We start from the raw sequence: 26,975 nt of genomic DNA, 5'->3' as shown, positions 1-26,975 counted from the left end.
CCTGAAAAATACATCATTTCTACCTGCCAAAAGTTTTATACGGAAAAAAGTGCTAGTACTATTTTATTACTACTATTAATTTTAATATTATTGTTATTTTTACTTTTTTTTTCTACTAAGAACAGTATTTGGCAGCAGGAGGGGAGGGATATGGAATAGAAAAGGAGAAGCAGACTTACATAACTGTTACACTGTGGATGCTGCCAAAATCCTTTTAGAAATCAACTATTTGATACATACATTGGTGTCTTTCCGGGGCTGGGATGTAAATATCAGGCTATTTCATAATCCTTCTGCTTCATGGCTCTGATGGTGGTGGGACGCTTTGTGGGGTGCAGTTTCTCACAGTCAGCTAGAAAAGCATCTAAAGCTCTTTCTTGGCTGACATTAAGAAGCAGAGACCTTTTGGGATTAATTCAGATGTTTGTTTCATCAAACTTCTTCTCGGAAAATCCCTTCTCTCCCCTTCTTCTCCTCCACCTGGCATCAGCAACGTGATGAGCTTACTGAATTATCTTTATTACTTTATTATTATTTGTTTTTTCCTAGCCTGCAATTAAGGGAAGCTTCAGGCTTCTGTATTAACTTACTGTGTAACACATCCATTTTCTTGAGGCTTATCTTGGTCTGTTTTTCATTTCTGGAGAATTTTGATTTTATTTCTGCGGTGATCTTTTAACCTAATTTTAATGATGCCAAATGGGCATAATTTCAGGGGTGGACAACATTTTGTTACGGGACATGAGCAAGAGATGCCTCAGAGAGGTGTAAGGATATAGAGGGGCATTGTACTCCGTGTGGAACCTGTTTGATTTGGATGTTTGTCCAAAAGAGCTGCATTTCCATCGAAGGAGTATTGTACAATAGGTAATGCTCTGTATTTGCCTGAAAAGGAGAGCTGATACGGCTGTTCCAGAAAGGAGACAGATTCAGTATAAAAATAAACTTGTTAAGAATGTTTTCATGACTGTATTACCTTTGCATTCACTTTGTAGAAGGCATTCTTTCCTCGTGTCAATTTTCTTGATATTTCTTCTGGTTTATAAATACTGCGAAGATGGGAATTACTTGTGTGGACACTTCTAACTCTCTAACCAAATTCTTCTGTTCAGTCCCCCTCATGGAGAAGCCAAGCCTGGTTCAAGCACTCTTCCCCCTGTGAAATCCAAGACGAGCTTTATTGAAGCTGACAAGTATTTCCTGCCGTTTGAACTGGCATGCCAGTCCAAGTGCCCCAGGATTGTTAGCACTTCTCTAGACTGTTTACAGGTCTGTATGAAAATGGGATTTAACTGTCAACTACAAAATGTTGTTGGTTTGAATGGCAGGTAACAGTTCTGTCTAAGACTGTTGTTTTGCTGTTATTTTACCTGATGCGCACACAGCCAAATTTAATTTATTTCAGGAAGAAAGGTGATCATGTGTCTTACTATTTATTACATAGTGTGTATTTCTCTGTATACACATATAACCACAAATAGTTGCACATTTGGAGCAATTTTGTTGCACCAGTGTACAACGATCCATTTTAATGTATGCACATTTCTGTGTAGTGAATTGCTATCAGTAACGTGAAGGACTGAAACTCCACTAGTGTGGCAGGCATATCATTGTCAGATTCATTTAATGTTGCTTGTAATTCTGGTAAAATATTTAAATTTGAAATGTCTAGTCCTTCAAAACTCAGAGGTTTGTTGCTCCTGTTGTGTGTTCAGAACGATGTCTGCAGCATCAGATTCTTATCTCCTGAGTAGCCCCATAGCAGTGAGCTCAATAAATATATTTACACTCACGGGCGCATGCATACCTGGCATGCTCTTGCACTGTGATGCCTTGCTACTCTGTATATTTAAGTAGGTGGGCCACGGAGATTTACAAACGTTCTCTTGCCTGAAGTATTTGCAACAGGATTTTGTTAATTTTGATATTTTTTCAAACTATTGAAGATCTCTAGAGAGAAGGTAGAACAGTTGCAAACACAAGGCCTTGAACAGAAACCATTTGCAGTTGACTTACTTGCTATTAAAAACATTAATGTGCTCACTACATATGAAGACTTGTGTGATATGAGTTATTCTAGAAAATAACTATTTAGAAATTATTGTTTATTATTGAAACAAAGATTTAATATTGAGTTTGTTGGCAAACTTTTTTTGGAGTTACTGAGTAAAAATTGAATAAATCTAGAGTTCATTGCATTTTATGAGGTTTGGGGTAAATTTTTTTTAATTATTCTATTCAAGTTAGTGATATCAAAAGAATTTATATATTGTAATAAAAGCCTGACGTATTTTCTTATTTTTTAAGCTTTTCTTTCTTTTTTTTTTTCTCCCCTCTCCAGAAACTTATAGCATATGGGCATTTGACGGGGAATGCTCCAGACAGCACAGCTCCGGGCAAAAAGTTAATTGATAGAATTATTGAGACAATATGTGGCTGTTTTCAAGGCCCTCAAACAGACGAAGGGGTTCAACTACAAATAATAAAGGTAATCTGATTAAATATTACTTCCAGTATCTATAATACTGAGAACAGGGAGATATTCATGGTCTCAGAATTCAAAAGCAATGTTTCATTTGAAAATGTAATTAGATTTTAAAATATATTCTATGATCCTCTTCCTTTAAGATAGGTAATCCCTGCCTTCTGCTGCTTTTTCCATTTTCTCCCATTAAATTTTGAGTGAAGTCATGATTGTGATAAGAACTTCTATGCACAGAGCACTGGGTGAAATTTCTTTCCCTGCAGTTCAGTTGAGTTCTCTTAATTGTGCAGAATTACAAACAAATCATCCTGCTCTCCCAGCGGGGAAGGAGGTGATTAAGGAGCAAATTTTTAAATCAATTTTGAAGTTATTATATGAAATGTGATTAGAGCTGGCAGTTAGTTGTTACCATGGTGGCTTTGTGCTGTTGTGCTATGGACTTGTGCTTAAAGGTGGTCTGGAGTTTCTGTACATGCATTTGGTAAACTCTGCATGCAGTCTTCATGCAAATAAATGTTCCTGCAGGGCCGTAGCATTTCTGATGACACTCAGTAATCCTGGGGATGCCAGCTAAGGGAAGCTAACACCTAATGGGAATGTCTTAATCTACCCTTTGAGTGATTGTGCTGCTGATAAGCAGTAGTGAAGAATACAGTAGTAAAGGCTGAGTATGTGAACGGAGAGTTTGTTACCTCGTGTTCTGGGCATAGGAGTCCTGAGGTGCTGACTTTTCTTGCAGATTAGGTTTATTTATTTTTACTGCAAAAGAGGTATGTTGTTCCCCAATTTCTTTTTATTGATCCAGCAAATAGTCATAATGTGTCTTCAGCATTTTTAAAATGCATTAAGTGGGAGATGATACAACTGCAAAGTCAGTCATGTTCTTTGATTTGAGGCTTCATAACTTGTCAGTTCTGGGCCACTGACCCAGCTTCCCCAGTATGATTTCAAGGATGGATCACATACCTTTTTAAGCTCTTCTGATAATTATTCTGATGATCTAACTGTTCTCATGGTTGGTGTATTCTCTAGGAATTTGAATTCCTTGAGGCAGGCAAAAGGCAGGCGGCCTAGGCCCCTGCTTGCAGGTGTGCACTGTGAGGAGGCTGCTCCGCGCTCCCATCAGGGCAGCTGCATCACCAGCCCTGGAGCAGCATGTGCAAACCCGGATCGCTCGGGCACCTTCCTCTTTGGAGGTTCATGGAATCAGAGAATCATTATGATTGGAAAAGACTTTCAAGATCATGGAGTCCAACCGCAAACCCTTCAATGCCCTGCCTGCTAAACCATGTCCCTAAACACCTCATCTACATGTTGTTTGAACACTTCCAGGGATGATGACTCCACTACTACCCTGGACAGCCTGTTCCAACACTTCACCACTCTTTCTGTGTAGAAATTCCCCCTAATGTCTAACCTGAACCTCCCCTGGCACAACTTGAGGCCATTTCCTCTTGTGCTATTGGTAGTTATTCTGGTGAAGATACTGACCCCCGCCTCACTGCAACCTCCTCTCAGGCTGTTGTAGAGAGCGATAAGGTCTCCCCTGAGCCTCCTCTTCTCCAGACTAAGTATCTCCAGCTCCTTCAGGTGTTCCTCACAAGGTCTGTGCTCCAGCGCTTTCACCAACTTCATTGCCCTCCTTTAGACCCGCTCCAGCACCTCAATGTCCTTCTGGTGCTGAGGGACCCAAAACTGAACACAGTATTCAAGGTTTCAGCCTCACCAGTGCTGAGGACAGGGGACAATCACTTTCCTGGTCCTGCTGGCTACCCAGTTCCTCATATGAACCAGGAGGCTGTTGGCCTTTCTGGCCACCTGGGCATGCTGCTGGCTCGTGTTCAGCTGTCTGTGAGCCAACACCCCCAGATCCTTTTCTGCCACGCAGCTCTGCAGCCACTCTGCCCCAGCTTCTGCTGGTAGGTGGTAACTACACAGTAGGCTACCCTTGGCCAGGGACCTCTAGGAGCTAGAGCTAAGTAAGAGTTCGTATGTGGTGGTGGTTGCTGGCTTCTGGATGGCTTTCTGACAAAACTGCTTTGGAGATTTTGGTGGAGTCATCTGAAGCAGACCCTAACAACCAGAACAGCTTCGGTCTTCTGGAAGTGCCTCTTCCTACACTTGGCAAGAAAATAATCCTGCCCAGACCAAGGGACATAACTTGCCTCATTTTGCATATCTAAGCTTAGAGATGTATCTGACAGTAGTCTTGACAGCTGAGGCTGTGTAAGAAACAGTTTCTTTTCTCTCCCTGCTTCTGGTTGCATTTTCTCATCCCTGTAGCCGCGTTCTTTTTCCTCTGCAAACTCCATGACCAGACTCCAGACTGGCAAACTGGCCTTTTCTTCCTTTCCTCTCATAGTTTATTTTCAGTTGGTGTAATTTTGATGTGAAGCTGTGCAAACACTTATTGGAGTGCTGTGGAGGGGATGGCCAGAGGCAGAAGGGAAGCAGATAATTAGGCTAGTGCTGCCATTGTAAGTTGCTTAATTAAATTATGTTTGAAGTGGTTGCATCAAGAGAGGCTTTGCTGCCTTTAGGCTCTCTGCTGTGGCATTTGTGGCTTGTGTCTGTAAAGCTGCCCTTGACACCTGCAGAGCTGGTAGTTGAGGTTCTGTTTACATTTCCGCCTGGCCTTTTTGTTCCAGAAGAATTATTATGTATGATAAAATAAGCTCTAAAAATAAATCTATAAAGATAGAATGGGGATGAGGTTCTCCCAGAAGGATGGCAGATGAATATTTGTGCCCATGTTCTCTCTGCTTGTCTGGAGCCTGTTGCTGGAAGAGGCGGTGGTCTGCTCCTCTGTGTCGCAGAGTCATAGAATCATTGTGGTTGGAAAAGACCTTCAAGATCATCGAGTCCAGGCACGTCCTCCCTGCCTGTCTCGGGGTGGTTGATAATATTTCTGCTAGACTGTGGAGACTAGAGGAGGAGCAATTGCACTGAGAGGGGGAAGTAGCCATGAGTAATAGCCAGAGATTGGCTCTTATTTGGCAGGAATCTGAAGGGTATTAACAAAAGGTCAAAGTTAAAAATGGTGCTCAGTTTATAAACACGAACAGTAGCAATTAGAGTTTGTTGTCTACAGTGCCCAAGAAGGAAAGAAACCAATAGGAAAGACGCCTAGAGCATTTGTAGCCACACTGACCTCTAATAGTTAGGGAACTACAGGGAGGTGCCTTGTTGGGAAGACCGGCCTCTGAGTTTGCACGGAAGATGGGGATGTTGAATGACCTTGCATGAATACGCGGGGCTGCGAGGAAGCCTGTCTCTGTGCATGTGCACAAACACGTCTTTGCACACACACCCCCCAAGCTGGCGGTGGGGCAGGAGCTATGAGCTAACCCAGCTTCGCTGCTCGTGACAGGCGTAGCAAAGAGATCCTGAAATACAGGCTGCCACGCCAGTTAGAACAGTGGAGTACCTGATCCACCCCCAGCTTTGTCTCCTTTTCCTGTTCTGTGGCTGTACTGAATTACTGCCAAGGGGCAGGCATTGCCACGGACGCTGGTATGAATTTCAGCCCAGTGCTCCCTGGTACATGCGAACTGCATGTGGTGGGAGGAACAATTCCAGTGCTGGGAGGTCTTCATTCCCTTAATCAGGGAATTGTACCTCCTGCATATGTAGCTGCTGATGAGAGAGCTGTGATATGAATAGAAAATAAGAAAGGACCTTGGGCCACCTGGTGTCCAGGAGTAGGATTCAGGACTTCTGAGAGGCAGGTCAACAAGGTAGTGTTTTTTGTATTCAAGGTAGTGTATACAAGGTAGTGTATTTTTTTCCTATTAAGCTTCATAGTGGTGGTGGTGGTTTTTGTTGTTTTGTATTGAGGTTTATTCTTTCTAAGTGTTTGACTGAGAAGTAGACACTCATCTGTATGTTGATGCCATGTTTTGACAGAGATGCTGACAATGTCTGTGAGAAAATTTGGACACAGTTTGATGAATAATTATACAGTGTTTAAAATATTTTTGTTTTTCCTTGTGAGGAAGAGACTTTCCAAAGTACAAGCTTTCTAATGCTTCCATTTTTTTTCTTCTTAAGCATCCTATTAAATCATTAGTTCTGTCAGGTCCTTTAATGCATGTAATTGGTTTCTGACACCTCTTGGTGTATGATGATGAGCTTATTTAGGTCTTTTCCATTCCTGGACCAGTTCTTCTCCATTCCTTCCACACCCCAATACTTCCCCCTGCCCAAGTTGCTCTGGCAATGTCTTTGCACCCAGTTACCTGACAGAGGTAACTATATTCATACTTTCTGTAAAATAAGAGAAGCAGAAACCAGCTGAATTGGAAGGAAAGAAGTGAGCCTCTACAGAGAGGGAAACACAATATTCTAGCATATATCCAAAAAGTGTTTAGTGGGGGTTGCTGTCCCAGGAGTAACCGCCTTACTCAGTCTTCATTCTTCACTCTTAAATTTATTTTTAAATATTTTTTGAATCCTCTGAGTTATTTTCTGTGTTTTAAGCAGTATCCCCTTTTTCATGTTTTATGCCTAAAAAAGTTCTAGGGTATTTCCTAAATACATTAGTAAAAATGTTCTCAACTTGATAAACTGGCATGGTGCTCAGATATGGCTATGATACTACATGACAAAATGTAATTAAACTAGAGTTCAAGATGTGTTCTTATTGCTTTATATATAAAAAGTAATCCAGGATTAATATTTATTGCATACTTTCTTTGAAGAGAAACGTTTGACTGGAATGTTTGTATATATGCGTGTGTACAAATACGTATTATTTTTTTCTGTAGGCTTTGCTCACTGCAGTAACATCTCAACATATAGAAATCCACGAAGGGACAGTGCTGCAGGCTGTAAGAACATGTTACAATATCTATCTAGCAAGCAAAAACCTCATAAATCAAACCACAGCCAAGGCCACTCTCACACAAATGCTGAATGTCATATTTGCACGTATGGAAAATCAAGCAGTGAGTATCTTGGTGTCTGTAATATTTATAGAAAAAGAGTTGTCTGAAAGCAAGCTACCTCGAGATATTTGATTTCGTTACTAGTAAAGCTCATAGTCTAGCAAAGCTCATAGGGTTTGAACTTCTCAGATTGGGTCTCTGTGATTAGTGGATATATTTGATTTCACTTCCTGTTCTCAGGCTGTAAGAGGTGCAGCACCACTTCTCTTCATAAGAGTGCATGGGAATACAGTAGTCTTTGGGAAGTGCTCAGATATTGCGGTGATCAGCACCAAAGGAGTAATCCATGACAAAAAATAATACTTGGCAATCATGTCATTGCTTACATTCTTGTAGCATTTGTGTGTCACAGTCAGTAACACATACCTACCTATATGTCGCTGAAACTGTCATTAGGAGCAGTCATCAGGAACCCCAGCATAAGCCCTGTGCCTTCTGTCTGATTTGTAGTTGTAGTAATGCAAATTACTTTTTTTTTAATTCTTAAGGCAATATTAAGGCATTGTGTAAGCAGAGACAATAGGGATTACGTATTTATAAAACAACACATACACTGGGGCCTACAGCTCCTGTTTTGTTCTGATAGAACTTTTGTGCAATTGCAATATTTTTTCTAGCTTCAGGAAGCCAAGCAGATGGAAAAGGAAAGGCACAGACAGCAGCACCATCTACAACAGTCCCCAGTAAGCCATCATGAGCCTGAGTCACCGCCGCTGAGGCACATTCCTACTCAGACTGATCAGCTGTCTAAAGAGCATGAGAGGGAGCTTGACCACAACACAAATGATGTGGACAAGAACTTTCAAGAAGATACGGAGGCAGAAAATGGATCTGATATTTCTAGTGCTGAAAATGAGCAGACGGAAGCTGACCAAGCGACAGCAGCAGAAAGTAATCAGTGTGTATTTGTTTCATGGAGGGAGGGGGTAGGTCTGTGTAAAAAAAAAGCTAAGGGCTCTGTCCCCTTCCCTCCCAACATATTTTTCACATAGTTAACTGATACAGAATGTCTGTTGGCATTGTTACCCCTGTTAAGCTTTATCACAAATACTGTTTACTGCTACATTTGTTCTGTTGTAGTCACTGTAGGAATCATAGAATCATAGAATGCTTAAGGTTGGAAGGGACCTCTAGAGGTCATCTAGTTTAACTCCCCTGCACACACAGGATCACCTAGAGCACGCGGCACAGGGCTGCATGCAAGTGAGTTTTGAAGATCTCCAGAGAAGGAGACTCCACAACCTCTCTGGGCAGCCTGTTCCAGGGCTCTGTCACCCTCGCTGTTAAAATTTTTTTTCCTTAAGTTCATGTGGAACTTTTGGTGCTTCAGTTTGTAGCCATTACCTCTAGTTCTGTCGGTGGCCACCACTGAAAAGAGACCAGCACCATCCTCCTCACTCCCTCCCTTGAGGTACTTATAGACACTGATTAGATCCCCTCTCAGCCTTCTCTTCTCCAGGCTGAACAGGCCCAGCTCCCTCAGAAAGGAAAGATGACACATCAGGAAAGATGTGTCTAAGTAATGTTGGGAGAGTTTTTGAAAATAGCATTTGAAAGCAATAACTTTTTAGTGTGTAACCTATGTAAATGTACAAAATTGATGTATTTTCTGAATAGGTCTGCAAGTTATCCACCATCTATATGTTAAATTCTGGAAGTGTTGGAAAGTTCATTCTTCAATTCCTGTTTTTCAGCCATTGCTTTTTTTAATGTATATTTCTCCATGAATAGATTTGGTAATATAAATACATAAATATAAACAAAATACTTTCTTAATTTCTGAGCTTCTTAGTAATATCAGTTTGATTTTTTTTTTAAAGCTCTTTCTAAGGCTGATGGAGGAACCTATGATGGTGAAAATGAATGTGAAGAGAAGGCACAAGAAATTGTACAAAGTATTGTGCGGGAAATGGTGAACATAGTAGTAGGAGGTATTATATCCATATTAATTATCTGTCTATCCAATAAGAACTACAGTCTGAAGCCTGACATTAAGAATTATTTTAATAATGCTAGCTACTTAGCTAAAATATACCTTTACTTAACTATCACTTACATATTAAAGTTTAAAGTTCTCTGATGAGATTTCAAGCATTAATTTACAGTCTCTATCGGAGCATGATATTCAAGAAAAGAAAAGCTCAAGTTCTTGTGATACTAATTTATGATCAGTTCTCTCAGAATTTTTGGTAATTTAATTTTTCTGTTTTGTGCCACAGAAGTTCTTTGCAGTGGGCTTGTCTCTAAAATAGCAATGAAGCTCAATATTTTTCAGTTTTCTGGAAATTACATATGAAATTGATGACCTTTTTCCCCAACCCTAGTTCAAAACATGGTAAAATAGTGAAACTGTGAAATTCTCAGTCACTTTTTATTGTAATTTTCATTAATGGGAGCTAGTGTCAGTTTTTTACATATTTAATGTTAATTTTGCCTTAAACTCCTTCCTACCTTACAAAACTTCAATTCTAGTTGAGGCAGTATTTAAAAGTTCATTTTACTTCGCATTGTCAGTTGACATTTGAGGTTAATTTTTATGTCTTCTCTAACAGATATTGAAGGGACTGCTGAAAGTGCAAGTGCTGATGGCACAATTGTAACGCTGGAGGATGGCAGTGACAGTGAAAACATTCAGGCAAATGGAATTCCAGGGACTCCAATTTCTGTTGCTTATACACCATCCTTACCTGATGACAGATTATCTGTCTCTTCCAATGACACTCAGGTACAGACAAATATAAATTAGGAGGTTCTGAAAAAGGACGGATTAAGATACGTTTTATTTATTTGTTTATTTTTGCCAAACAATTCTATAGAGAATGTTTAATGTAATTCCATAAAATGACTTAGATCAATTTCAAGGGATGAATAATTTTTTAAGCTTTATTGCATTTTAATACATACCCTCTGTTTTATCTGTTGTCAACACGCATACAGTACCTACTGGCAGAGAGTCTCTGCTGTCAAGGTAGTAAATAATTTGGTTTGGGAAGAACAGATTTTTAAGGTTAAAAAGCAGCAGTCACCAGACATTTATGCTGTACTAGCCAAAGATATCATTAAGTATGTTTCTTATATATTTAAGTATTGCAATGTAGGGAACAGTAGTTCAGAACTGCAAGAACTTGGTAGTAGGAATCAGTATGGTACCCTGTAAGTTTTACCAGTTTACTACTTTTTTGTTTCTTTTGTCTGGTGTTTTTATTAATCAGAGGTATCTGCTCAAAACTACAGAGGGCAAATCAGTGCAATTTGCCTTGTTTAAACTTGGTCAGTCTAATTTGGTGGTTGTTCCTACGGAATTCTGATTTCTTACTGAGATGGCCGTTTTTATTAGTGAACGTATTTATTTTAGCAGCACTGCGGAATACTACTTTTTAATTTAATCTTGAGACCATATAATTATAGTTAATTGGTTATATCGTATAATATCTTAACTTCTTGTTGCTAGGAGGTGGGGATTTCCCTACACACGCTGCTAATGCAAAATGGAATACTGAAATATGTTAACTTCTTTAGGAATCTGGAAATTCTTCAGGACCTACCCCTGGTGCTAAGTTTTCCCACATTTTACAAAAGGATGCCTTCCTTGTATTCAGGTCACTGTGTAAACTCTCTATGAAGCCCCTGTCAGATGGACCACCAGATCCAAAGTAAGTAGAATTAAGAGTTCCTATAATGAGTCTTTTCTATTTTAAAAATAAGTTACTTAAATATTTTTGAGAATCCTCAGTTACTCAGAGAACAACAGTATGGCAAAAAAAAAGCCTAGAAACCTTGAAAAGATACTTTATGTTGTAGTGCTTTGTAGTGTAATGTTTGCTATGTTTAATGAAAGCAGCTTTCCTTACCCATCTGCTTCTTTAGAAGTTTCTTAACAATCTTATGGTTCTTAACAGCCTTCTGCTACCTCTAAGTACTTAATAATTGTGTGTGTGACAGTCTGCATCCAGCAGGGCTTGTAAAGAAGGTTTTCAAGTATCTTTTGGTCTCAGCTATTTTTACTCTGCTTTTGAGTGACACCTAAGTTCATAACCTAAGTTCAAAACCGTTGTCATTTATGGCCTGTAGTTTCTTTTATCTCTTGCATAGTGAGTATTCAGTGTGCATACCAATTAGCTCCTCTTTTTATAAGGTCTTTGCTGTGAATTGATAGTAGTTCTGACAGATTTGCGATACAGAGTTTTTCATTCTTGTGTTCAAGTCGGACACATTTGACAGCCTTCTCAACCTAAAACAGAAATGTTTTGGAGATGAGGTCTTTATTTGTCTGTTTGGGAAATTTTACCATCTGATAGAAGATACTGTGTGTTTAATTTGGCCAAAAGAATTGTTTATTGTGAAACAAAAAAACTTCATATCTAGGATGCCAATATCTGAGTTAGTCACATCTGTTGGCACAGAAGTTTGCATTTCTGATCTTGGATAGGATGAATATGCATATTTTTTAGATGCTAAGAACAGCTTGTAATAATTTTCAAGAGGACTGCTTTTATTTTTTGACATAAGAAATTAAAACTATAAAATCACTTCTGATTAATATCAACAGCCCAATATTCTTTAAAATAATATCTTTTCTGTTGCAGGTTCCCACTTAACTTACGTAGCTCTAAGATAGATTATATTTAATTATAGATATCAGTAATAAGTTGAAAAAAAGAATTTAATGGGGTCTTAAAGAGTTGATCTAAAACCTTTTTTTTACATTGTCATCTAGTCATGCTCTCTGCAAAGTTAGCAAATCCAAGAATAACAATTAGGGGCCTAAGGGCCTCTTCTAGAGAATTTTTCTACGGGAAAGTGCCATAACAATTCTGTGATTTAAGTCACCTCTGTGAGATTAAGATTTTGTTATTTGTTCAAAACTTTAAGAGGTTAAGTCTCTCTGGAAGAGCAGCACTAGCTGCTGAGGCATTTAGAACCATTTGAGTTCATGGAGTCCTTGATGTGTATTTTAAAACTGATTAAACTCTTCCTATAGAAAAATTAGGGAAGTAACATTTTGGACAAGGAATTCAAAGATGTTCTGCTTTTGGAGAAATGCCTAAAATTTATCTTTGTTCTGAGGCATTGATGGCTTTCTTGCTGTAATTGGGAGAATATATGTAGGATATCTACAGCATTTAAAAAAAAGTTCTTAAATCAGCTTGCCGAAATTAACTATGAAGTTTTTAATTAAATTAGCTATGAAGTTTTTAAGGAAATATTCTTAAATTTCAGGCAAGTGGGCATGGAGCTTTGATTTAAACACACAAGACTAGGAGTAAAGATCTAGCTTGTGCTTCCTAGAAGCATGCTTAACGGTTTTTCAGTCCTTTTCTCCCATCTTATTTTGTAGTTAAGAAGAAATACTTAAGAGAAATTTCCTGCAAGATCATTTATTATGTTTCAGTCCTTGAGGTTGTTTTAGACTAAAGTGAATTTTCGCTGGTGAGGCTGTAAAGTTTAGGACTTAGTTATGAATTGACACTTACTTGAAGAAGGCAATATTAGATTTTAAATATGAAGTGAATCTATAACATAAGTTTCTTATGCTTGACAGCAAACCATGTTTATCTGAACAAGTCTGTAACTTGATGCAACATGCTACAAAATCAAGAGATGATCAGAGGTGGCAAGGAGCATCCGGAATCGAGGAAACAATGCTTCCTTCCAGAAAATTAGTTAAATGGCATTATGTTTTCAATGATGATGATCATGCCTATGTGATAGGCATGTTATGTATCTTAATTGCCCTTGGAGTGAGACAGAGCCAGTGACTGACTGAGGGTGTAAAATACCATATTTAGGGAGAAGAGAGATTTCTGTGTCAGGAAGAAATAGTCAGTACAACTGTTGTTGTTATGTTCCTTGAGCTCTCTCTTCATGCTTGTGAAAGTAGAGACAAACAAGGAATCTCTAGAGGAAGTTGTTTTCTTTCCCCTTTTGGTAGCTCACATTCTGCAGCTGGCGTGGGATGGGGTCTTTCAGGTGGGATCCTGCAAAGTCCATTAAAAGGAAAGAATCCTCCATTCGTCCTCAGACTAAGAGGAGGCAAGGTTGCCTGCCTTTTGCTGCTGAGAGGTGGTGTTGCTCTGCAGAAGAGTAACTAACTCAGCAGCAGTGAAAGTAGTAATGGAGTAACTAAAAAAGGCTCTTTTATCCATATTCTTACCTGAAAGGTGACTACTTAACGAGATTTGTTCAGCATTGTCTTTTTGCTCTTTCTAAACAAAGTTGTTTAGTATTTATTTCATGAATCTTCCACACATAAAATAATTGTGGCGTGCTGACTTTATGAAGATTGCCTTAATGTTTATGACTTGTGTGAGGTTTATTTGCTGTCTTGTTTCGTTCTAGGTCTCATGAACTGCGATCAAAGATTCTTTCATTGCAGTTGCTTCTGTCCATCCTGCAGAATGCAGGACCTGTCTTCAGGACAAACGAGATGTTTATTAACGCTATTAAGCAGTACCTTTGTGTTGCACTGTCAAAAAATGGAGTCTCATCAGTACCAGAAGTTTTTGAGCTTTCACTTTCCATATTTCTTACCCTCCTCTCAAACTTCAAGACTCATCTAAAGATGCAGATTGAGGTATGTCTAATTTAAAAGAGGATTTTAGGTGAGTGTCTGTCTGCAATTGTGTGTAGATTGGTCTTGCTCAGGTGAATTTGTGTTTTTCATCTGGAATCTCAGCTTGTGTGTAAAGACTTGCCTGGTTTTTCCCTACAGTGGAGTTCTCTTCTGCCCAAGGACAGTGGCTATACTTACAGACTGCCTTTGAAACCTCAGTCAAGTATAACAGACAGCAGTATGACTTTGGAATATTTAGGGATTAAATAAAACCTATTCTGTAACATCGATATTACAAGTCAGCATGCAGCTGATAAATGTTGTGTATGGCTTTCCTGACACAAATGTGATGAGAGGCCGTCTCTGCCATCTTGTCTTTAAATTTCAAGCAGAAAATGATGCTGTAGCTGAGGAAATTTGGATATAGGGTACCCAACATTATCGTAGCAGCTTTTAGAATGTATTAAAATTAGGATTAGCGCAGCATGTCAGGGCTGTATTTTCTTTTTGCAAATATGAAAGCTAAAAGCTTCATGCTGCCAGTGCCACCATGTCTATCACTATGAATCATAAGAGAGAGGAATTATGAGGGGTTTTTTGTTTGTTTGTTTTGTATTTTTCCCCCTATGGTATGAGCTAAGAATTCCTATTCTTTGGTTGGTGATCCTGGAGATCATACAGAAGATGTGGGCAGACAAGTCTAGATCTGTATTTTATTGGTGGATTTAGTAAGTTCCTGGAGCTGCAAGGCAAGCCATATGCTCTGATTTAAAATATGCAAAATCTCTATTTTAGGATGGAGGCGGCATGCTTCATCTGCATGAGAAAGGTTGGCATATTGAAATTAAGAGTTAATTTCAGAAGCTGTTGCCCAGGGGGGCACCTTTCATTGCAGCTCTTTGGAATGTTCTTCTTTGCACTGCAATTCTCAGCTCTTACTGTAATACTCAGCCCTCTGAGAGTCTGAACCTTACTTGCATTTTCCTGTAGCTGTATTTCTGAACAAGCCAGCAGATTCATCTGCACTAATGTAAGGGCCACCTCTGACACTAGGCAACTATTTGAGGGGCCCCCTCTCCTTCCTTTTTCCCTCTTTCTTGCTTTATCTTTTCTAGGAAATGAAGTCATCAATTTCAAGGGATTTTAGTGTGTCATTTAGCTATAATACTTCTTGCCACCCTTCCACAACTCGGGATGAGCTGTCTGTTTTTTCAGTTAACCCGATGAGGAAGTGCTTTCTGGCTTAGTTTCCTGATATGCTGAGCATAGTCTCAAGTTTATGATGTAATTTTTAGCAAATAACATAGTGATAGATACCAGCGTAAACATCTAAAATACAAATGGTCTGTAAAGCTTTGAGAGTTGTACATACTAAGATGTGCTTTTCAAAAGTTGATACTAGAAATAAGAAGTCTGCTCTGTTTCAGTACAGAGATCTAAATAAGTTACTTCATAAATTGTAGGATTTCTGGCAAATTTCTTTTGTAGCTTAGAGACTTGGGTTTAATTTTCATACTTGAAACTCTCTCTCTCTCTCTCTGTTTTCTTAATTCTCCACCAGAAAATAACTCTTTTTCTAATCTCAGAGGGGATCAGTAGCATTATTGTGTTCAAGTAAAAATTCATAAAATAGTAAATATGTGGCAAAGAATTGCTGAAAGTATGATGTTTAGTTTTATGGCTTCCTCCACTTAGATTCCATAAAGTTGTGGCCAAAGTCAGTCTAATATTGTACATATATTTAAGTTCTTGGAATAGTGTTCCACTTATTTTGGTCTGACCTGGTATGTGCCAAACTCCTTATGCTTCCTAGGAAGACTTTCTTAAATAAGAATAACTGTGAGGTTGTGCTCTTTTTTCCCTGAAGAGGTTCGTGCAATGGAAAACTTACTGGTGCTTCTTGATTGAGGAAATAGCTTCCTATCAGTGTTTATTTCGTTTTAAAAAAATGTTACTTAAAATATATTTCTACCTGGCTGATAGCATGAAATCGCTATAAAATTATGTCATATAATCCCTTTAATTATTAATTTAAATACTTAATAATAATTAATTAAATATTTAATTATTATTAATTTAATGATTTAATTTAATTAATATTTAATTTAATTTAATTTTAATTAATTTAATAATTATTATTAAATATTTAATTATTTAAATTTTGATATAATTTTAAAAACAATTTTAAATAAGAGGGTAATAGCTTTTCTTTTATAATCCCCAATGATCCAGAACTCTAACAGCAGTTTAGTCTTTTAGGCTAAATTGTTCTTCAGGACTTCACAGCATTTGCAGTTCTTCTGCTTTAGTGATTAGAATACAAACAAAATTTTGGATGGGCAGAACTCCACAATTACACGTGTCCTAATTTGAAGTCCTACTTCAAGTTCTTCGTTCCTTCCTTTCTTCCCTCTCCTGTACCTTTAAAATGCTTCTTACATATTGTCCAGATGCTTTCAGAATTACAAGTGTCAGAATATTGGTGTTCAGGGTTGCTAACACTGTTTCAGAGTCAGTGCTCTAAATATAACAATTTTTTTTTCCTCTTCTCGGAATACTTGCTAGGTTTTCTTCAAAGAAATTTTCCTGTATATCTTGGAAACTTCTACCAGCTCATTTGATCATAAATGGATGGTTATACAAACACTGACACGGATATGTGCAGGTATAAGGACCTTTTGGTTCTATTTTTTGATTTTTTTTTAATGCTAAACAGCAAAACTGAACTTGTCTTTCACACACATTTTGTTTCAAGTTTGACAATGTTGCTTTCTTTCTAGATGCCCAGAGTGTAGTGGACATTTATGTGAACTACGATTGTGATTTAAATGCAGCAAACATATTTGAAAGGCTGGTTAATGACCTGTCGAAGATCGCTCAAGGAAGGGGTAGCCAAGAACTTGGCATGTCCAATGTTCAGGTAAAAATTCTGTCAAACTTCAAACTTCTTGAAATGATAGGTTAAAACTAGACTCTCCGTTTCCCTAATGTATTTCTTTTGAAATCCATTCTAGGAGCTAAGTTTGCGAAAGAAGGGATTGGAATGTTTAGTGTCAATCTTGAAGTGCATGGTGGAGTGGAGCAAGGATCAGTACGTAAATCCCAACTCTCAGACAACGCTCGGTAAGATGGGCTAGGTTTGTTCTGGCTTTAGTGAAGATATACTGCAGAAATGTAGTGACTTTGCAACATTTTAATACTGTTGATTTCTGGTTTTGTAAAAGCTGTTGCATTTATGAAAAGAACAAGCTGTGGGTAGTGTTTCAAGAAATATTAGTAAGTTTAGATGGTTGTTATTGGAAGAAGTTCATTTTTTTCAAAATTTTCTAAATTCCTGAGAGTCTATTATACTGAAAGTGACTAAATTCCGTGACTTCATGTATTTCTAATTTTAAGGGCACAGTAAAACTTACTTGCAAGATTCCCTAATTTCAAATGTAATCTACTTTCCAGTAGATTAATACTAAAGCAAGCTGCTTGGAGTTTCTCTTCTTCTTATTATTTTTTTAGTTCCTAATACATAGCTACAGGATGTGCAATATTATAAGCAGTGAAATAACTAAATCTAATTGTGGTTTTGTTTCCATCTGAGGTGAGATGAAAAAGTGCCAAGGTTATGCCACAATTACCATTTTAAGTACTTAAAGCTGATAGCTGAAGTAGTAGGATGATTTTTCAAGATGGTAAGCACTGCTGTCAGCGTGAGCGGAGTGCGAGCACCAGCTATTTGGCATGCACAGTCCTGTGTGCTTTGGAGCATCCAGTTTCCATTGGATTCAGGTCCAAGTGTGACAGTAGACCTGAGAATGAGGGAAAGGTTTGGGTTTGGGTTTCTGAGGTATTGCTGCCTTTTTTTTTTTTTTTTTTTTTTTCCTCCCCTCCCTTCCCAAGTAGTTCAAAGTTACATTTGTATTTTGAAGTTTAAATTACAGGTATGTGTTGTGCTGAAAGAATCCCTTTTCAGGGATATATGGTATGTGATTTTTTAGGTTAGTTTTCCAAACATAACAAAGGCAGAATGTTTATATAAAAAACAAATAGATTGCTGAAGATACCGTTGCAACTTTTAGAACTCTTCAGAGAGGACAGGAAGAATAATTGAAGAATTGAAGAAATTGTGTTTATTTTGTTTCAGTATGTATGTATTTTGTACATATGTAACTTCCCCCTCTTCCTCCCCCAAATTTGTAGGCCAAGAAAAACCCACAGAACAGGACAGCAATGAAACCAAACACCCTGAGACAATTAACAGATATGGAAGCTTAAATTCCCTGGATTCGACGGCTTCGTCTGGAATTGGCAGTTACAGCACACAGATGTCTGGCACTGACAACCCAGAGCAGTTTGAGGTCCTGAAGCAACAAAAGGAAATAATAGAACAAGGAATTGACTTGTGAGTGCCCTTTTATCACCCATGGGAGGGTGGATTCTTTTGGCGCTATGAAGATTCCCGGGTTTTTCTTCCTTCTCCTCATAGATACTCATGTTGTGTTAGGGAAAAAAGAAAAAAAAACCCTCTGGATGTAACAGCACTTCCCCTCGTAAAAGAGTGCTGAATGTTTCTCCCTTTGGAGTCTGTCAACAGTGTTTTGTGTTAACCTACTTCCTCACAGCTAGAAGATGAGTACTCTGAATGTTTGTTCTTTTTTCTCCAGCCCAGCTTGTCTAAAAACAAGGTTTTTATATTTGGGTAAAAAGTACGTGGAGCTCTTGCAATAAATTGAATGCTGCGTGTTTTACGTTACATATTACTCATGGAAGTGCCTATATGCTTAAAATGATGTTCCCTTTAATTTGTAAGCTTGTCCTAGTTTGAAGCAGAGAATAATATAATTTCTAAATGGAGTCTGATATGATTCTTTCATGTGACCTCAGCCTTGTGCCCAGCTTCCTCAGCGAAGTCTTTTTCTGCAAAATACAAATTTTGTTTAGTAAATATTTAAATCCCCAGATAAACATGTCTTAGAATTCTAGGGTCTTCCTTTCCCTCAGTCCCTTGGTCTTTCATCCAGTCGTTCTTAAATTCATTCATTGCCATTCTTGCAAGCAGCTGGTGGATTTCTTAAGTGTTTCACTGAGCTTGAAATATAAATCAATATAACACAATTATTCCTTTCCAAACCAAGACTATGCAGTTTCCATGGAATGTTGTTTTTACCTACATGTACATATGTATGTGCATGTGTGTGTGTATGTATGTATATATAGCGTGCACATACATTTCTGTAACTTAGAATGAACCTGGAATTTCAGTCAATTTTAGTTAGAGAAGAGCAGAAACTGCACCCTAGCCCACGGTAAACAATAGTGTTTGGCTGTCTGGGTCAGAAGGAGGACTCCATTTCACTGTGTAGTGAACTCGATATCCTGTTTACGGAGAGCTGCTTGGATGCCATGGTGGCAGTTGCTTAGGCAAGAGGAAGAGGAAAATATTTACATGGAGAGGAAGGATAAAGGGAAGAAATAATAATAATATAAAGGAGTATCTTGTTCCTACCTCATACATAGTTTAATAAAGGAAAAATGTGTAACTAACATGCCATTTTTTTTTATCTCATCCAAGATACTGATTTCTTTTTGATGAAGCAGGCACGGCTCTGTTTACAGATGAAAGGGTTCCCTCTCATTCCGTGTTGATCTTTATTGTACAGATTCAATAAGAAGCCAAAGAGAGGGATACAGTACCTGCAAGAACAAGGAATGCTCGGCACGACCCCTGAAGATATTGCCCAGTTCTTGCATCAAGAGGAGAGATTAGATTCAGTAAGAAAACTGTTTCACTAATTTGCTAATTGTGATGCTTGTTTTTGCTTATGCTGATGTTTTTATACCAGCTGAATATCATATTAGAGTGTTTTAAGGTGTATGATAGCCTTGTACAAGAAAGAAGAAAAGGAAACTTCTCTCTTTCAAAAATCTTTCAACTAAAAGAAGTTAAAACGTGGAAGAGAGCTGCATCCTGTACTATGCACACCTTGCAGTTCAGTGGGGAGATAAAGTAAATGGTTGATGCACCTGAGTCAGTTCCCAAGTACCCAAAGCATTGGAGCGGGGAATGGAGCGTCACTGGTAGCACTCCCTGGGCTTCAGCACACGGAGAGCCCACCTAACAGAATGAAATGGTACAGGAGGAAAGTCAGGGAAGTGGGGGAAGTAGGACGGCTCAAACAAACATTATGACAGAACGTAGGGCTAAAACATGCTGTGCTAAGAGCTGAGAGTCAGGAATATGTCCTAGTTTATTTACATGTGGGCCTCTCTCTCTCTAGTACATAAGGGCAGTATGTCTTTGTTCTCACTTTACCAGTGTTTTCCAGTGTGACTGTACTAGTTTTTCTGTTCTTATTTTAGACTCAGGTTGGGGAGTTTCTGGGAGACAACGATAAATTTAACAAAGAAGTCATGTATGCATATGTAGACCAACACGACTTCTCCGGAAAGGATTTTGTTTCAGCTCTGCGTATGTTTCTAGAGGGATTTCGTCTTCCAGGAGAGGCTCAAAAAATTGATCGCCTAATGGAAAAATTTGCTGCTAGATATTTAGAATGTAACCAAGGGTAAATAATACTTTATTTTCAGAACTTTGTAAAGCTGAACAATAAGTAAAAGTTGCCTATATTTTACTTTGTTGTTTTTTTCTCTTCCCCCCATCAGGCAAACTCTTTTTGCTAGTGCCGATACTGCGTATGTCTTAGCTTACTCGATTATCATGTTGACAACAGATCTTCACAGTCCGCAGGTATGTTGCTAGAAAAAACATGTATAATCCATAGAAGTTTAACTTCTAGATATTGTGACACTGCAGCTGAAAAAAACTTGTGCTCAGTGTAACAGCAGGCTTTAAAAAATTCGGTAGGCTAGACCTGCGCACCATTAAGTAGCACTGTGTTTCATGGATGTGGAGGTTTTTAAGTTGTTTTAGGTAGGTATTTCTGTAAGGTGTCATTTCCATTTTCCATATTTCACTGAGTAGGGGTTTACTTTTACATTACAGCACTCAGCAGTAGTGATCTACCCATCAGTCAAACTTATGTAACTATTGACCCACTGATTTTAACACGAATCTGCTCTTGATATCAGTCAGCTTAAAAAAATGCATTTGTATTTTGATAAATACCTGCAGTACATTGCATACAAAGTTGTAGCTATCATCAGTAATTTAAAAATATCTTGAAAAAGTGTATAGATTTCTATTTAAAATAAATAACCTAGTCTATATGACAACACTTTAATTTCAATTTGTTACAGTCGAGGGCTGCTAATTTAACTGCAGATCATAATGGATGCTTGTGAGTGTTGTAATTTCCATTTGGCCTTGTGTTATTTCATAGATTTGAAGATGTAGTCCTATTGAATACTTAAATGCTTCTTCTGAATCAGCAAGTTAATTCTTTGTGGTAACTGTCATCTGTTCTGCAGCTTTGTAGACATCACTGTAACTGCTAAAAACTTGTGTCAGATTATATTAATAGCTGCTTTCTGGATTTCAGGTGAAGAACAAAATGACAAAAGAACAGTATATTAAAATGAATAGAGGTATCAATGACAGTAAAGATCTCCCTGAAGAATATTTGTCTGCTATCTATAATGAAATAGCAGGAAAGAAGATTTCAATGAAAGAAACAAAAGAATTAACGATACCCACAAAATCCAGTAAGCAAAGTAAGTAGTTGCAGTGTTAGGTTTTTCCAAAATACTGAATCTTCAGTTTTGTTATCTATTTGAAATAAGTGAATCAAATCAGCATCATTTACCGAACTCCAAATGAGTCCTAACTTTTTATTTCATTTCTTTTTCCTTTTTAATTTAAATGCATGACTTAAAACCTATGTTAAAATGCCACTGCTTGTTTGAACATCACTATGCCTGTGCCTGCATAGGATTTGGTAAATTTCCCACAGAGAAAACAGGTTTTGATGTTGAGCAACCTCATAAGGAAATGTGTACAAGAGCTCTGTGAATTAACAGTGTGGCTGATAGGCACAGTACGGAAAAAAATGGGATGTGTCCTCTATTACTAGACTAACTATTGCATTTTCTTCCAGGAAGCACTCTTACTTCTTCAAAAATCTTGATTTATTTGGTTTACAGAGCCCTAATTTTACTACACTTTTAAAATTAGCTTTAAAATACCAGACAAACGATACTCGTTTTTTGCACAGTGTGAAGATTCAGTTGTTCTTAATTCCAGTTTTCTACAGAGAATGTTGGAGAGAGACTTGGATGCTTCCCAACATAGTCAAATTTGTATACTTTTAGTAAGTCTTAAGTTAGCCTTATGGATAGATAGCTTGCAAGAAATTTGCAGCTGGAAAAAAAAGAATCTATCTGATTTTTCAGTAGTCATTCAATTAATGTAATGTTTTTAACATAAGTTTATAGAGTTATTATGTTATACTTGCGTTTCTCTATTTTGGTGTGATGGAGGTTCCATTATTGAATCAGAAAGGTGTTAAATATTCCTTTTTGCTGGAGAAAAGGTTTATTTTAATTGTTTTCTCTGGAGATGGATTGCTATGAAACTTCTGTTTGTTTTTGAGTTCAACTCAGTGGATATACCTTGTTGGCTTTTGATGCTGTCAGCTGGAGTGATGGAGAAGAAATGTAAAGAAAGAAAAACAAATATCTTTGCAGGTGTTGCTAGTGAAAAGCAGAGAAGACTTTTATATAATTTGGAAATGGAACAAATGGCCAAAACAGCTAAAGCTCTTATGGAGGCGGTGAGCCATGTTCAGGCACCTTTTACTAGTGCAACACACCTGGAGCATGTGAGACCCATGTTCAAGGTGAGTTTAAATGTGCTCAGGCATTTAACTAAGATTTTATGTAGGTTCTCCATGGTGCAAAGTGCACCGATTGTGATCGGATTTGTTGAAAATATAGAAGGTTTATATTCACTGCATTTGATTATTTTACAATTATTTAACTTGCGGCAGGAAAGAATAAACTTGAGCCTTCTGCTCCAACTTAATTTCCCTTGGATTTAAGAAAATTCTATGCTGATAGAAGAAATCTTCATGAAAGGGAGGAGTTATCAGGGGGATAAAAGTGTAAAGAGTGATTAAAACTTGCAAGAACAGATTTTTATTTCAGGTATGAAGACAGAGTTAAAGCAACAGTTTTATAAAAGTGAGAAATGACTCATTTTGATGCTCAAGGGCTTCCTGCTCCTAAAGGAGATTACTTACTGCACTGGGCAGGGGTGAGGAGTGCAGTTATCAGAGTAAACATTTGGCTTATCGTGCCTATTGCAAATAGAATTGCAAACTAATATTTCAAAAAAGGCTAGGAGGACCATATAGTTTTGTGGGAGACAGGTGTTTAGAACAGCAGTTTAATACAGGTTAGCTGTCTTTACCATTGCATAGGTACAAGCTATCTCCAACACAAATGTCTCTTCTGTACAAGTGGTTCAGATTTATAGATATATGGAGTGTGTCCAATAGAGATCTACATCCAAGAAGGCTTTTGGATGTTGTCTTTGGCTTACCTAACCACTTTCAGCAAACTGCCTCTGAAAAGAAAATGTGCTTTTCCCATGTGCTCTCCTACACTGCCTTCTCATTACCAGCAGTGCTCGTCTGACTCTCTTGTGAACTGCTCCAGGGAGTGAAGTTCTCAGAAAACTACTGTCACAAGAAACAAACTGTTCCCTGAAATGACTTACTGTGAGGTCAGATTGAACTCCGGGCCCTAACCGAGGAGAGATTGGGCATCTAGGAGCAAGGCTGCTGTCTGCGAGGCACATTTCTTAAATCGTCTGTCACCCTATTATTAAAAGTAGATCAAAACACTGTGTTTGAAATGCTAAATCAAGCTCTTATTTAGGATCTACTTTTAGGGTATCATTTAGTAGAGGTGCACTGAACATAATTTCTCTCTATTGCTTTCTTAAACACCAAAATTAAAAAAAAAAATCAAATATAGGCATCTTTCTGAATATGGAGGCTCCTTTAGCATTGAGTGTGTTGGTTCTTGTCACAGCTGTAGATTCTACCTCTGTTCTAACTTAGCACTGTATTCCCATAGCACAGATATTTGTCATCCACCTAGCATTAAAATTAATAGATGCCCAACTGCTATAACAACATGAGGTTTTCAGCACCCTGAAGATGGTGGGTTTGGTTGGTTGCTTGAGGTGGAGGAGAGTGCTATTGAGGGGAGTGCATCATGTTACTTTTATCCCACCTCTTATGTTTCATACAGTTTCTCACTATTTCATTTTTTTGCAACAGGTAACATCAAAGTTAATGATATGAGTTGAATTTACGTTTTAGAAAGATGTTGGAACTTAAAATACTAAGTGTTGATAACATAACCTTTATTTTGCATGTGTTGCAGTTGGCATGGACGCCTTTCCTAGCTGCATTCAGCGTGGGCCTGCAGGACTGTGATGATACAGAAGTTGCCTCCCTCTGCTTGGAAGGCATACGCTGCGCTATCAGGATTGCTTGCATTTTCAGCATTCAGGTAATATAAAAAATTAAAGTTGTGACAAAATTGTGATTTATGTGACACAAACATAGTGTTTGCTTGGTTCCCAGAGTCAGTTTTCTTGTATTGCAGTGCATAGCTTGAAGAACTAATAGGTTGCCTAGTTCCAGGATTACTGCTTTGTCTCATTTCTTTTGACTGAAAATATCTTAAGTTGTGACTTTTTTTGTGGTAACTTCTGTCATTCTGTATTTTCATACTGGCTTTTCATTTCCCCACAAGCAACAAAATATTTTTGTCTAAGTACCTTCCTTTCTAGCTTTGTTGTTTTAAGTGGTTTCTCCAAATGAGTCTTAAATAATATCTCTGTGAATTGTTTGAAATATTGTCTTCAACTTCAGAGAAACAGCATTCTCCTAATACTTGTGTAATTGGGTACCATTTTAACCTTCATGTCCCTGGAAATGTCGTTGCTGATCAGCGCATTAATGTGTCTTGCATTAAGCACAGTGACGAGTATTCCTGACTCTGGCCCTGGGAGATAATGTTGTTTAAAGTGGGCACTGCTGTGTTTTTTGGTTTTCTTTGCGTCTTAGGTCCCCGTGTTCCCCTTCTGCTTTAAGTTCATAGCTGGTGAATATTCTCTTATTGTAGGGCATTAGTTAGTAAGTGGAGTACTGGTCTGCCATAAACCCTTTGTAAGCACATGGATACATGGAGGGAAGGTCTTGTTTGCCATTGCATTGTCACATGCATATTAAAAAAGAAGTTAAATGCATTATAACTCCAAACAAAAATAGCTTGAACTATGATACTACAGTGAACACCTTCCCCCTCGCACTTTGATTTAGCAAATTAGTTAACTTTTTATAACTCATGTGGTTCAGGGCTCTGATACAGCTGACTAAAAAAAAAAATATGACATCATGAAGGGTCTCCTTCCTCTGTCCTTCTTCATTCTTTCTTCTTTTCCGGCCTGCTTTAAAATTTTCCCTGACAAGGCCTTGCCTGGTTCAGTGAAATGGATATTCCTGTCATTTTTGTTTCTGAATCCCAAAAGGGAAATGGGTAGGATTAGCGGTTTCTGCAGCTGCCAGAGGCCTGCCCTGGTGCGCAGGGGAGGAAGGAGGGGCTTGCTGCAAGGTCCCTGTGCTCCAAGAACGTGTGTTTGAGTGAACTGCAGCATCTTCTCTGGAGGCAGTTTTCTCTTATGCCTACCTAGTGCTGGCAACTTTGCTGATTGATAGAACAAACCTACAGAGGGCTAAGATCAGTGTCTTAAGAACAGTTTACGTGAGTGTACATAGGATGAGAGAAAACAGAGGGAAGTGCAGGCTTTCATTTCTATGGAAGTTCCCTAAGCATGCAATATCATTTTGATTATGCATGCTCACTTCTGACTTAAAAACACTCAATCGGCTCAGATAAAAATTCCGGTTTTTCTTATTTATGTTTTTAATCTGAGGCTGTTGCACAATCTGTTTTTGTATTTAAGAATCTGGAACGAGATCGGCATCAAAAGCATTTATTTAATTTGCGTCTCTCATCTGTTTCTACTTTCTGGTTGATGGACACATTGCTTAGTTGTTGTTCCCTTCCACTTTGAAGGCTTAGAAAAAGGGTGAATTCCTTTTCCTTCATCTGTAGGAGACAGTGGGGGAATGCAGCAGCCCTTTTTGATAGAAGATGTTATTTCTTTTGAAGGATGTATGACTTGAAGACTACAGAAATTTCTGTTTTTCAGTGGTTATACTTCAGTTGCTCTGCCCATGCCAGTATACCTAGTGGTAGCTGGGGTTGAATATGGCAGCTGTGCTGTCTAGTCCTGTGAGGTTCTGTCTTGTGTTGTCACTTTCTGTTGTCATCTGTTTTCTCTGTGAAACATTTTTTTTATATGTATGTTTGGTTTTAATATATGTTTAATGTTTTTATTTCAAAACTGTCATCTAAACAAGATAGAATAATTTATAATTGTCACTGTGTGATTTGTTTCTCTGACTTGCAATGGTTTCACCGTATGAACTTCAGATCATGCAAAAAACAAACAAACACAAGAACTTGTGAGCTCAACTGTAATCCCCCTTATCCCTCTGTAATAAATTGGTGTGTGAGAGCTTACCTTTGGTATGTAGGTACTCTGTTTGTACCCATGGAGTGCCTGCACGTGGAACACTCCTTTTTGGTGCCCTATTAATACATTTCATCTGCCTAGATTATAAAACAGTTGCTGTTTACTCACCCATGGCAGTGTTAGCTCACAGGCTTTGGAGGTGCTCCAAGCTGTGTAGATGCATGCTGAATAATTTTATGGATCTAGTAAAATACACCTTTTAGATGTATAATTTAGAATCTGTTGCCAAAAAAAGGCAAACTAGCAAACAAACAAACAAACAAAAAAACCCACTGAAAACTTGAAGAAGGAAAAACTCCTTGAAGGTAGAAACTGTGAAGGCAACTTTTTGAGAGTAGGTTCAGGTGCAGTAGAAGAACACAGAAGGTTTAGCTAAGAAGAAACATTTGGGACTTTTAAGTCCCAAATAATATTGAGTTAAGATAA

At 38.1% G+C, this 26,975-nt stretch overlaps 1 protein-coding gene across 2 annotated transcripts in view; it reads left to right on the top strand.

Annotated features, from left to right (window-relative positions):
- The first annotated feature begins 1,108 nt into the window (after nucleotides 1–1,108).
- ARFGEF1 (ARF guanine nucleotide exchange factor 1) overlaps nucleotides 1,109–26,975 on the top strand; it is a 48,377-nt gene continuing 22,510 nt past the window's right edge. Inside the window, exons 1-18 of one of the 2 annotated variants that reach the window (XM_088540184.1) lie at nucleotides 1,109–1,269; nucleotides 2,342–2,488; nucleotides 7,252–7,431; nucleotides 8,049–8,322; nucleotides 9,252–9,362; nucleotides 9,984–10,156; nucleotides 10,951–11,084; nucleotides 13,771–14,005; nucleotides 16,550–16,649; nucleotides 16,765–16,904; nucleotides 16,999–17,107; nucleotides 18,176–18,377; nucleotides 19,636–19,747; nucleotides 20,336–20,541; nucleotides 20,639–20,723; nucleotides 21,475–21,646; nucleotides 22,619–22,770; nucleotides 24,326–24,454. In XM_088540184.1, coding sequence (XP_088396310.1) covers nucleotides 7,393–7,431; nucleotides 8,049–8,322; nucleotides 9,252–9,362; nucleotides 9,984–10,156; nucleotides 10,951–11,084; nucleotides 13,771–14,005; nucleotides 16,550–16,649; nucleotides 16,765–16,904; nucleotides 16,999–17,107; nucleotides 18,176–18,377; nucleotides 19,636–19,747; nucleotides 20,336–20,541; nucleotides 20,639–20,723; nucleotides 21,475–21,646; nucleotides 22,619–22,770; nucleotides 24,326–24,454 — 2,373 coding nt within the window. In that variant the 5' untranslated portion in view covers nucleotides 1,109–1,269; nucleotides 2,342–2,488; nucleotides 7,252–7,392. Of the gene's footprint in view, nucleotides 1,270–2,341; nucleotides 2,489–7,251; nucleotides 7,432–8,048; nucleotides 8,323–9,251; nucleotides 9,363–9,983; nucleotides 10,157–10,950; nucleotides 11,085–13,770; nucleotides 14,006–16,549; nucleotides 16,650–16,764; nucleotides 16,905–16,998; nucleotides 17,108–18,175; nucleotides 18,378–19,635; nucleotides 19,748–20,335; nucleotides 20,542–20,638; nucleotides 20,724–21,474; nucleotides 21,647–22,618; nucleotides 22,771–24,325; nucleotides 24,455–26,975 lie in introns of those variants that run through there. The other variant, XM_088540183.1, reaches the window with a different exon arrangement.

The sequence above is a fragment of the Tinamus guttatus genome, unplaced genomic scaffold, assembly GCF_059628265.1.
Source record: "Tinamus guttatus ecotype Peru unplaced genomic scaffold, ASM5962826v1 Tinamus_guttatus_pri_ptg000056l, whole genome shotgun sequence".
NCBI lineage: Eukaryota > Metazoa > Chordata > Aves > Tinamiformes > Tinamidae > Tinamus > Tinamus guttatus.
Note: the sequence above shows the minus strand (reverse complement) of the source record. Positions and strands in the feature narration are given on the sequence as shown.